Genomic DNA, 12,593 nt, shown 5'->3' with positions numbered 1-12,593 from the left:
TTGGTACAGTGTGGTATTGTGTGAGAAGTACAAACAAACAATTTCTTTTTGGAATGTGGTTGGCATGCAGGCTTCTACAGACATCATTTTCACATCATTTTGACTGTTATATTGCTGCTGCTATACTGCTTTTCATTAACTTGTAGAAATTTGACTCTCTCTCTCTCTCTCTCTCTATATATATATATATATATTCCTGGTGCCTTGGATTGTTTCCAAGCACACAGAGTGAATGCTGGCATACTAATTTTTGTCACTGATTAGTTTAATTGTATTATCTTTTAAGCTTTGAGGAATAAAACATTATTATGTAAAAGTTTTCAGGAGGAGGGTATTTTATATTTGGATCATTAAGTACTTAGTCATTCTTATGATTTGAAAATGGATGATTGCAGTTATCTCAACGCACCATCACAGGGTCATTATTAAAATACCTTTCTAAGCTACAGGTGCGAACGCAGTGGGGTCTGAAATACATCTCAATTTTTTTTCATGCTTTGACTTTATTTTGTGTTGTAATGATGATGCTATTTTAGTCTACAATCCTAATTAGTTTAAATAATTCTGAAAACGTATGTTGTGTGGAAGCAAAATAGTGCTTCTATTTCTTAAATGAAACAACTGAAATATTTAATCTTTTCTTTTATCCTATGAAAATAATGTAGCTTATCTGTCTGGCAACTTGCACCTAGGTGGATGAGGAGCCAGCAATAAGAACCAATACTACAATTTTGCTTGGAAATATTGCCGCCTATCTAAATGAGGGGGTTAGTTGACTTGCAATTATTTTGACAAAATATTTTCATATGTTGGATGTAGATCGACTTTAGTTTAGAGAAGGTATTATTTCTATAATTGTGAAATTTATCTTCATTTAAAGCTTGTAGCCAAACACAAATATTTGGAGTCCTTTTTGTTGAAACAAATGTAATTATATCTGGGATGTAGATAATGTGATTCAAAATATGTTCATGGCCTGTTATAACTAACTGGCTCTGTTGATGAAAAAAACCTACACACATTTTTCAATTTTTCATTTGTAATAATCTCTAGCAGGAAGCATTTCCTTGAACTTCTGGATTTTTTAAACTGGGTTGAGTATTCAATATATTTTTCAGACAAGGAGGAGGGTTTTGATAAATGCATTCACTGTCCGTGCACTTCGTGACACTTTTTCTCCAGCGCGAGCAGCAGGTGTGTTACATGATATCAACTGTATGAATTGGCTTTATTTCTGTTTCAGTAATTAAGGTATACTTTTGGTTGGCTTTTTCTTATTTTATGATAACTGGCCTTGGATTTCTGAAACAAAGAACTTTAGATATCCTTTCTGTAATTCATGTATAGAGCCTGGTATTTCCTTAAGCATGGAAACGGAAATTCCATCCTATGTATTTTCATTTCCAATGATTGACTTATCATTTATAAAGGCTGCATTGCAATAGATTTTTAATCCACATGTCTAGGGATATAAACAAGAATGAACTTTTGAATCAATGAAGATTAATTGTTGAATGCTCCAAGATGGTTGTTCTGCTATTCCTACGCATTTGCAAGTGCTGGTTTGTTGTCAAGGAGATTGTAGAGGAAGATTTTTTTTCAAAAGAGATAGTTTTTTAGATTTTTTTGGTGTCTTTCTCGTTACATTTTTTTTTTCAAATGAGCTCTCTTGTTTTGTTTTGAAGGGTTTTTTCCTTTTGGTTTGTTTTTAATGTGTTGTTTGTTGAACTTCTTGTCTTGGGTATTACAATGGCAACTGTTTCTAGTTCTGTGAACTAACTCTGCTTCAAAACAGACCCAAACTCTCCCCTTCGGAAATATGTTGAAATGGTACAACAGCTTCTAGGTGGTGGAGGTCATGTTTGGATTTGTAAGCATTGTAAAGATAGATATTCAAGCTCATATAATCAAGTGAAAGGCTATTTGTGTAGGATCGTTGGACAAAGCATCAAATTTTGTCCATGTGGATCAGTTCCAAATGATAAAGCCCTTCCAAATGAAGTAGTCTTGGTATATATTGAAGAGCAAGAAAAAGAAGACCAAGCATCAAGGCATAAATCAAATCAAAGTCACCCTTTGCTAAAGAAACGATTGAAAGGGATGACGCTCACTCCACAAAACTTCTTATTTTGAACCTGTAGATCAAGAAATTGAAAATCATCAAAACAATAGCAATTAGGACAACCACAAAACCTAAAGCTGCTATGAAAGCAATCCCAATCCAATCAATGAAGACATAAAGACAAGATATTCAAATCAAATGAAATCGAAGCAAACCGACGCAGATATCTCCTTCATGTGGCTCCATTGTTCTTCTTTCACCTTCAAATTTGATGTGGATCTCACCTACAAGTGCAAAATGCAAGTGGAAAGCAAGTTGTTGATGAAATTCGCAGTATAAGGTTACTCGAAAATGTGATTGATTGATTCCTTTCATTGAAGAAAATCATCCAATTTATAGACAAATTGGAGAGAGGACAAGATTAGCATGAAGAGATTTGAGAGGAAATTCAAATCAAGAATGGCAAAATTATGACAAATGTATGACAATTTCTATGCAAGGTGTATGACAAATTATGACAAATTATGACAAGTTGCTATTCTCATGACAAAAGGAATTAGGAGAAATTAGCAAATTAGAAAATTGAGGAAAAAGATGAAATAGAAATTAGGTGAATTAATTAATAGGTTTTTATCCATTAATTAATTCATGAAAGAGACCTAGGACTAAATAAATAGATTTATTTAACCCACAAAGAAGAAGAAAAGGATTAAATGAACAAATCATAAAACCCTAGAAATAAGAAGACAAGGAATTAGGTCAAGACAACAAGAAATTAATGTAGGTTCGATCATGATTCTAATTGACAAAGGACCAATGTTGATAAATGATTGAGATTGGTTGACAAAAATCAATGACAAATTGACCAAGATTGACAAGGAGATCAAATTGATAGGTGCCAAGTGACGAGGAACAATGACTAATCGATCCAAATTGACATGATTGAAAAGGACAAGGATCGATGACGAATCGATCGCAAAATGACAAGATTGACAAACTGATAATCACAAATGATTACTAACAAGCTAAAGATGATTGAAAGATTGACAAGAGGACAAAACCCTAATACTATCATCGATTAGGATTGACGATGTCCAAAATGATGATAAATGAGCACGCACCATGATGCGACAGGATAAGATCGACCAAAATCATGACTGAAGATTGCTATCGACAAGACCTAATTCGAAAGCGATAAAAATGAGGAATGCAGAAGGACTCGATGCTCGCAAATGATAAAGACCAAGTGCGCAACATAGAAGAAATGTTAATGCGACGCAAGAACCCTAAAATAAGGCAGTGCGCAAATGTTAAAGTATGACTCCACAAGCGTTGACCATTTTTAGACGTCTACATTTTGCCCCTCTTTGAGACAATGCGATTCTAAGCGTTGTTTCAAAGAACAATAATGAAAATGCCCTAGACAATAACAATGACATATGCATGCCCCCTCGAGGAATTGGCCGGAAAAATCCAGAAAAGAGGCCAAGTGATCCATAAGAATGACAGAAGACGATAGGTTCGAACGGATCAAAAATCGAAGGTCGGATGCACAAAGGACAAGTAGTGGAAGGCGCAAAAGACTGCGACCATCATAAGATGGAAAGCATGCACGTCCATCTAGGTATTGACAAAGATCTATATAGGAGACAAGGAGAAGGAAAAGAGTTCATTTGCACTGGCCAAAGTGGAGGAGTTGTTGCTAAAAAAAAAGGACCCTTGCAGAGAGATGGCGAACATTCCAATGGCAGATCACCTTGGGGAACGTGTACGCACCTACAGACGACTGGACGACGCGGGAGCAGCGGTATGTAGCTCAAAAACCCATATGTTCAATTTCATGAATTTTGCTTGAATGCGGGACATTGCGGGGCCCACAAGGGAGGGAAAAATGCAGAACTGCGCCTGTGTGGCTAGACCGAACGGACTGCCAAGACTGATGGAAGAAATGTTAGTAAGAAGAAATTAGACAGAGGATAGTTAGAGATGAAGGAAAACTTGCTTTCACAAATGCACATAAGTAGGTGAGAACCTTTATTTATTGTAGCAAAGCGGATGCAGAGCATCATGGCATTGAAGGCCAAAGCTGGAATGCAACCCCTTTTGCAAAAGACAGACACATCGCACACAAGGAATGAGTGAAGCATCCTAGGGTGCATACATCAAGGGTCAAGGTCTGTGCGGCGTTCACAAAGCGAACGTACTTATCACAGACACCCAATGATATAGTTGCCCCAGTTTGTGACAAACATTCCACAAACAACAAACACAACAAAAAAGGAAAGGGACCATGAACCATCCCGGTCACTCTAAATCACTCAGTGACATCATCGAGTAACATAGGAACATGATCGAAGCCCAAGATAAATTAGTAAAAAGATAAGACATACAAATTCAACCAAGTCAAACAAATAGTCTGATCGTCATTGTCAAAAGTGGAAAACAAGAATGATCATGCTGTCTGGTTTCAGGGAATGCGGTACCCCGTCGAAGACAGGACATAGTCTGGTTTCGAGTATACCACACCCTGTATAAGACCCATGATAATGTTGACAAGGACCAATGGTAATGTTGATGCTATTTGGATTGATGTGACAACTGTGATCAGGTTGAATGCTTGCTTAGTCGAACAATTCATCTGTTAATGCGTGATTTCATTAAAGCACGATGTTTGATTGAGTGTCGTTGGATGTATGCTCAGTGATCTGTCTATGCACAAAGGGGACCATTTATTGACAAAATGCAAAATGTCAAAGAAGTTGTTTTTGGATTTTGATGTTTTCACTTTGTAGGAATTTCGAGTTTTTTACAATTTTTTTGTTCGTTTTTTCAGGACTTTATTTGACTTTTTAGGGATTTTTTCAGGACATTATTTGATTTTTAGGGATTTTTTCAGGACATTATATGATTTTTAGGGATTTTTTCAAGACATTATATGATTTTTAGGGATTTTTTCAGGACATTATATTGAAGAACTGTTGACAGAAAAACTATGCCCAGTACTTTCGAAGGTGCATGCTATTTACAGGATCTGACAGAGGTTCACCGTCTGGGGTTGCAAGCTGATATGCCCTCGAACCATAGGTTGCAGTAACTATGAAAGGCCCAACCCAATTAGGCTCAAATTTTGGGTTTGGACCTTGAAATTTTTTAAATGTTTTGGACATTTGGGATCTAATCTTCTCACTATTTTTCATTTTTTGTTCCAAGATCTCTTTTTCTCGAACTAGTTTTTCCTCTAGTTTTTGTATTTGGAGCCCTATTTCATCATAAAAAGTTTGACCGATATTGCCTTGTTGTTGGGTTGGATATAATTGTGATTGCCTTGGATTAAAATTCGATTGCAGTGTCGGTTGATACATCAAACTTTGTTGCATCATTGGTGCTTGGAACCTTGTTTCAATAGACATGTCACTATGCAATGTTTTTGGGATTTTTGATTTTAAAAGGATGATGTATGATATGCAACTAAATGCAACCTAAATAAATGAAAATGCAATCTATGGCAAGAATGCAACCTATGTTTTTGTTGTTTTTCAAGATTTGGACAAACTTTTTTGGAATGCAAACCTAAAGACTCATCCTTAGGAAGTTGAAATGAAGCCAAGACCTTAAGGGACAAAGGACCAAATGACAATAGGACAAATTGACAATGTCTCACCTATATGCTTGGATACTAAGCTAGGTTTGACAAAAATGATATTAATGAAAGGACAAATTTTAGACAAGGTCAAGACTCCCTAACAACAACTTAGGGTATCATCCAAAGTTTTGACTTTTCAAGTTTGACAAACCAAATTTTGAGACTAAATGCAAGAAGCAATGATTATGACAATGACTTAGGATATGACATGAAAATGATCTAAGGATATGATATGACAAGATGAAGCCAAGACAAGATGACAATACAATGATAAGGATATGCGAAGACCAATGACCTGGAATATGCAAAATGCAACCTAGGCAAGACCTAATTTTAGCATGACAAGGATAACACACAAATGTCACCTAAATGGAAATCTATCTTGGATATGACAATGAAATGCAAACTTAGGGAAATGATTTTGAACCTAAGTGCAAAATGAGGACGCTTGCAATGAAAAGGACTAAAATGAAGGGAGATGACAATATGTCTTAGGACCTAGTTGGACTATGCAAAACCTAGCCTAAAGTGACATAAATTTTGAAACAAAGACATTCAATGTTTTGACAAGCCATGTTCAAATGTTGGATGAATACTTGGACAAATTTGGACTTTTGTTTGGATTTTGTTTTGAATTGAAGGTTGTTGATTTTGAAAACCCAAGTTGATTATGAGCACTTTTGAAAGTTTGTTTTTGATTTAACTTTTGACAATCACGGAAGACAAAAATGTTTGTTTGACTTTGACTCAAGACCATCAAGCACATTCACAACAAATCCTATGGCTGGCAAGGGCAATATCTGTTGAATCCTCTAACCATAAAATACAACACTGAGCCGGATAGCTAGACGCTTGGTAGCATTGGCTCCCCCTTACAGTGCACTCACTTCTCGGGCATACCAAGCTTCGAGTTCAAGGGGCATCACTTCCCAAGAACTTGCTATCTCTAATTGAGGAGTACATGAGAGGTGTCTTCGGCATGCGTGTATCACAATGCCTGAGCCAACAGATAGAAGGATTTTGGCATCTAAAAACAAGAGATTCTAGTAAGGGCATCCGTTCGGGTGGGTATTGATCTGGCGAATAAATCATCGCAATACCATTCCAGCACCCGTTGTCTACAACTTTCGTTGCATCCACAGTTATTTAGAGTGGTTCGGAAGAGCTTGGCTTTAGCCCGTCACCACTTTGGGTCGCTCCCTCTCACCAATGCTTGTGCGAAGTGCCAGGCAAATCGGGAGGCAGGCCCAGTTCTAAGGGTTAAAACATGCAATCAAATTAAAAACAGACAAAGCATGCATGGTGTTCATTAACCTTTAAGAAATGAAACGTGCAACTACTTTAAAAATCACAAGCAAGATGTTTTAATGAGTGCCTTTGAACACGTCTTGCATAAGATTCGTTAGTAGTTGCATTTTTAGTCTTCGTCACACGTAACGCTAAGATGCTGCACAGAGAATTAGCACCAAAGAAAAACCAGAATGCAAGAAACAGAATGAAAACAAACAAATTTGCAAGTAAAAAAAATCTGATTTCACCTCTGTTTCTGGCCTTGCACAGGCACGGAATGCCTCAACACAAGTGCAGAATGCCTCAACATAGGCACATAACCCATCTACATAGGTGCAGAATGCCTCAACACAGGCGCAAAACCCATCAACACAGGCACAGAAGTGCCCAGAGAGCTCTGAGTCGCCTTGTTTTTTTGAGTTTTTCACCTGCAAACAGCTCAAAAGCACTCAAAACATGGTTAAGGGGTTATTTCACGTCAGGTTCACCAAAAATGTAGATCAGGAAATTGAAAATCATCAAAACAATAGCAATTAGGACAACCACAAAACCTAAAGCTGCTATGAAAGCAATCCCAATCCAATCAATGAAGACATAAAGACAAGATATTCAAATCAAATGAAATCGAAGCAAACCGACGCAGATATCTCCTTCATGTGGCTCCATTGTTCTTCTTTCACCTTCAAATTTGATGTGGATCTCACCTACAAGTGCAAAATGCAAGTGGAAAACAAGTTGTTGATGAAATTCGCAGTATAAGGTTACTCGAAAATGTGATTGATTGATTCCTTTCATTGAAGAAAATCATCCAATTTATAGACAAATTGGAGAGAGGACAAGATTAGCATGAAGAGATTTGAGAGGAAATTCAAATCAAGAATGGCAAAATTATGACAAATGTATGACAATTTCTATGCAAGGTGTATGACAAATTATGACAAGTTGCTATTCTCATGACAAAAGGAATTAGAAGAAATTAGCAAATTAGAAAATTGAGGAAAAAGATGAAATAGAAATTAGGTGAATTAATTAATAGGTTTTTATCCATTAATTAATTCATGAAAGAGACCTAGGACTAAATAAATAGATTTATTTAACCCACAAAGAAGAAGAAAAGGATTAAATGAACAAATCATAAAACCCTAGAAATAAGAGGACAAGGAATTAGGTCAAGAGAACAAGAAATTAATGTAGGTTCGATCATGATTCTAATTGACAAAGGACCAATGTTGATAAATGATTGAGATTGGTTGACAAAAATCAATGACAAATTGACCAAGATTGACAAGGAGATCAAATTGATAGGTGCCAAGTGACGAGGAACAATGACTAATCGATCCAAATTGACATGATTGAAAAGGACAAGGATCGATGACGAATCGATCGCAAAATGACAAGATTGACAAATTGATAATCGCAAATGATTACTAACAAGCTAAAGATGATTGAAAGATTGACAAGAGGACAAAACCCTAATTCTATCATCGATTAGGATTGACGATGTCCAAAATGATGATAAATGAGCACGCACCATGATGCGACAGGATAAGATCGACCAAATTCATGACTGAAGATTGCTATTGACAAGACCTAATTCGAAAGCGATAAAAATGAGGAATGCAGAAGGAGGACTCGATGCTCGCAAATGATAAAGACCAAGTGCGCAACATAGAAGAAATGTTAATGCGACGCAAGAACCCTAAAATAAGGCAATGTGCAAATGTTAAAGTATGACTCCACAAGCATTGACCATTTTTAGACGTCTACAGAACCTACAAAGATCAATCAATTTTTGCCCATACTTAAAAAACCTGTGGGCTCTACACATGAAATCAAAGGGACTGTTGGAAAAGGCATTTTATAACGAGTCTAAATAGATTGCCTATCAAGACATAGTGAGATGTGTCAAGTGAATGGATTGACATTCAATGTTGTTCGCTCACCATATTGGCAAAAAACTAGTGAAATCAATTAACGAGGCCCCAGGTTTTGAAAAGATGTGTAGTGCCTTATTGGATAGAGGTGAAATTTGTAGGGGACTCCTTGAATGTGATAAGGGATTCATGAATCGAAACAGAGGTGTCCATTATATTTGATGGATGGAAAGATGCAAAAAATTGCCCATTGATCAATGTTATTGGTGTGTTGTCTAAAGTGGTAATGTTTTTGAGAATAGTGGATTGTGAAGGAGAGGTGAAGTATGGTGCATTTATTGCCAACATTCTTTGTCAAGCCATTGAGGAAGTTGGCTATCTGAATGTTGTGCAATTTATAACAAACAATGTCCAAAATTGTCTGGCTGTTGAGTTATTGGTTGAGGAACGTTATCGACACATTTTTTGGACACCTTTTGCTGTCCACTCCCTCAACTTAATGCTACAAAAAATTGGCTCCAAAATTAATTGGATAAAATAGGTGTATGTTGAGCCCGAAGATATCCAAATGTTCATCACCAACCACCATTTGTCACAAGGCATATTTAGAACATTCTTGACATTGGAGCTGCTAAAGTAAGTTAAATATAAATATGCTTCACTTTAGTAAGCTTTTAATTTTATTTTAATTTTTATAAACTTAATTTTTTATTTTTATTTTCAAATAGGTTGTTGAGACTCATTTTTCCTCCAACACAATTGTGGTAATATGACTTGTGAAGGTTCATGAGGCACTTTCTAACATTGTAATCAACCCAAACTGTTCCATATGGAGGCAATCTAACACTATAAGTGCAATAAAGGTTAAGCAAATGATTCTAGGTGGCGTTTGGTGGGATCGTGTTGAGTATCTCCTTAGTTTCACTAAGTCCATATTGAGCATGATCCGCTATATACCAACATGGATAGTCCTTTGGGTGAGGTATATGATGGCATGGACTGAATTGAGAAGATGAAAGTCATAATAAATGCAAAAGAGTAAGACCTTGAAGAAAAAATCTTTAAATAATTAGAACAAATCATTCTAGAGAGATGGAACAATATTGCCACCTCGTTGAATCTTCTTGTCTTTGCATTGAGTCCCAAATGTTATAGTTCTCAGCTCCTTTCTGTTGCCACAAGATTTGCCAAATATAGAGATCTTGAAGTTGCTCAAAGGTACAAGGCAACACCTCGTAGACTCCTCGTTGATTGTGATAGGCAAGTGCAGTGAGGATTGTGTTTATGGGTTTTGCATGCTGTGATGACTGTGGTCGTGATGCTCTTTGAGACAAGTATATGGTTGATGCTCATAGACATGCACCTACAATCTCTTGCGATCAAAATTTTATTCCAAGTAAGTTCTATAAAAAAATCATTTTATCTTTTAATTTTTAATTTTATAATTTAAATTTTTAAATTTTGTAATTCTTAACTCTCTAATTTTGTCTTAATAGGTTGCTCGTTCATTTGCGTTTGAGAGGAATTGGAGTACATACTCCATCCACTCAATAAAGCACAATAGACTATAGTCAAAAAGGGCAGAGGACTTGGTATTTGCGGATTCAGACTTGTGGCTCCTTACACACAAGCAAAGTGGCTACAAAGAAGGGGAGATAAAGAAGTGGGATATCAAGCCAGAGAGTATAGAATTGGATGCTTCCATTGCCGACTTTGCTGCACTTGATGTTGATGATGACTATGAACCATTTGGTGATCTTGAGAGTGCTAGTGGTAGTGCCAGTGGCACTGTTTGTGGTTCTTCTAATTTATCACAACATAGATAATCTAATATGGATGATGATGATATTTTTGATGACCCATGTGATATTTGATCAATGATGGTTGATTGTAGATACTTGCCATTATTATTTTTTTAATTTTTAAGTTTAATATATATCATGACATTTGAGTTTGACTAATATTTGACTATTAATATGGTGGTCTATTTTGAACTTAATTACTGCTGCAATTATTTTTGATTTTTATATGTTTTTGAATGGATGAACCCAACCCCAAATGTTGTTTTGACTGAACCTACGAACGGAACCCTAGAACCCGAACTCGAACAAATAACTTAGTTCTGGTACATGGTAACAATTGGCCATGCATCCATGCCTCACATGTTCATGTTTTCATCTCAAAGATCTGACTATCATTTATACAACATATTAGTGCATAGAAAACAAAAATATTCATTTAGAATGCATGGGAGAGTCTCTTGCTCCTCACGAACTATGTGCATGCCTTCAACGGCATATGTTAAGTCATTAATCTCACTAAATAAGATCAACAATTGTCCTGAACTCAAGAAATATCTATTTGCTCACTATGTTCCACAACACTTTGGGGACAGGGATGGCTGGACAGCAAGCGAGGCATTTCGAGGACAATATATATTAATTTAAATTATTTATGTAAAATAATAATAAAAATTATATATGTTAAAAATTCAGATATATACATAATTTATATTATTAATTTATTACAAGGATGTGACATTATTTCCTTATGAACGAAATTATTGAAAAAAGAGAGATGTCAAGAAGACATAGTTGTTGATAACTAGATATTGTCATCCCATATTTAGCTGCAAATATCGTGAATCCTTGGTGTCACTGAATTTGACTTAAAAACCAAATGAAAATGGTTGAGTTGAATAAATTGTTGGCATGCAACATACTTATAAAAGGTCAATTATAATTAGGGTTGTCATTAACAAGATATATTTTTGGGAGGCAATGACCAAGAAATGTAGTTGTTTCAGATGTGCACCTTTTCCGATTACTATTTTATGAAAAATATGGATTCAATGTAAGCCTTGTTAATGGTCATGTGCACATGATGAAACAACATTTTTAATTGGCAAATACCCTAGTCATGTCTTGGTAAACATGAAAAATGGAGATGTTTGGGTTTTAGGAAAAATGGGGATGGCTAGCGGATGGCCCCCACCATTCCACTGTGTTGGAAATGGGTCAAGGGATAAGGAAGCCTGTTTTAAAGTCAAGGACATGCCCTTGTGGAACATGATAAAATTATTCATAGTTCTTTTTGTTGTCCAACAAAATTGACACGGTAGTATGCCATAAAAGAAACAAAATTCATTTAGAAAGAGAATACTATGCTCTATCATTGAGGCAATTTTGTGGTATCGGGCACAAGTTTTATACTCAGAAAACATGTGGAAAAATGTTCATTACCGTTGGACATCTAAAACCTCTTCACTACCAATTTTCTTTTGCCATGATTTGGCCAAAAAACTTAAGTTGTCTAAAGATTAACCTCTTCATCCTCATGTTTCATTACTGCCACAAGTTGGCCAACATAGCATTGGATGAGTGCACATTAATAAGTCTTAGGTTTTGGTTTAGTAACAAGTTACAGGATCAATTTTGAGGTGCCATATTTTTGTTGTTTAATGAACATAGTGTCTTATAGTGATTTTATGGCTAGTTTCAGTGGATTCTTTTTATAATATACCTATTCTCAAGTTACTGGCCCTTTTGTATTCAACCAAGTCACTAATAATTATTTTCAGGTCACCATAACAATAAAGGCGATTGTTAAGTTAGTAGAATTATTGAGGGTAGCAGCAGCATTAGTTAATTTAAGGGCTTGTAGGTGGAATTGTCAATATCTATCATGGTTATGAGACTTGGAAGCAGTGGACCTTTCTTGCACT

The 12,593-nt window shown here is 35.9% G+C and overlaps 1 protein-coding gene across 1 annotated transcript in view; it reads left to right on the top strand.

The window, feature by feature from the left end:
* The window catches only part of LOC131031096 (uncharacterized), a 217,836-nt gene that overhangs the window by 128,730 nt on the left and 76,513 nt on the right, over positions 1 to 12,593 (top strand). The window contains exons 13-15 of the mRNA XM_057962124.2: positions 396 to 449; positions 693 to 767; positions 1,119 to 1,194. Coding sequence (XP_057818107.2) covers positions 396 to 449; positions 693 to 767; positions 1,119 to 1,194 — 205 coding nt within the window. The remainder of the gene's footprint in view (positions 1 to 395; positions 450 to 692; positions 768 to 1,118; positions 1,195 to 12,593) is intronic.

Source organism: Cryptomeria japonica, chromosome 7 (assembly GCF_030272615.1).
Source record: "Cryptomeria japonica chromosome 7, Sugi_1.0, whole genome shotgun sequence".
Lineage (NCBI taxonomy): Eukaryota > Viridiplantae > Streptophyta > Pinopsida > Cupressales > Cupressaceae > Cryptomeria > Cryptomeria japonica.
This window is presented reverse-complemented; position numbering and strand designations above follow the sequence as displayed.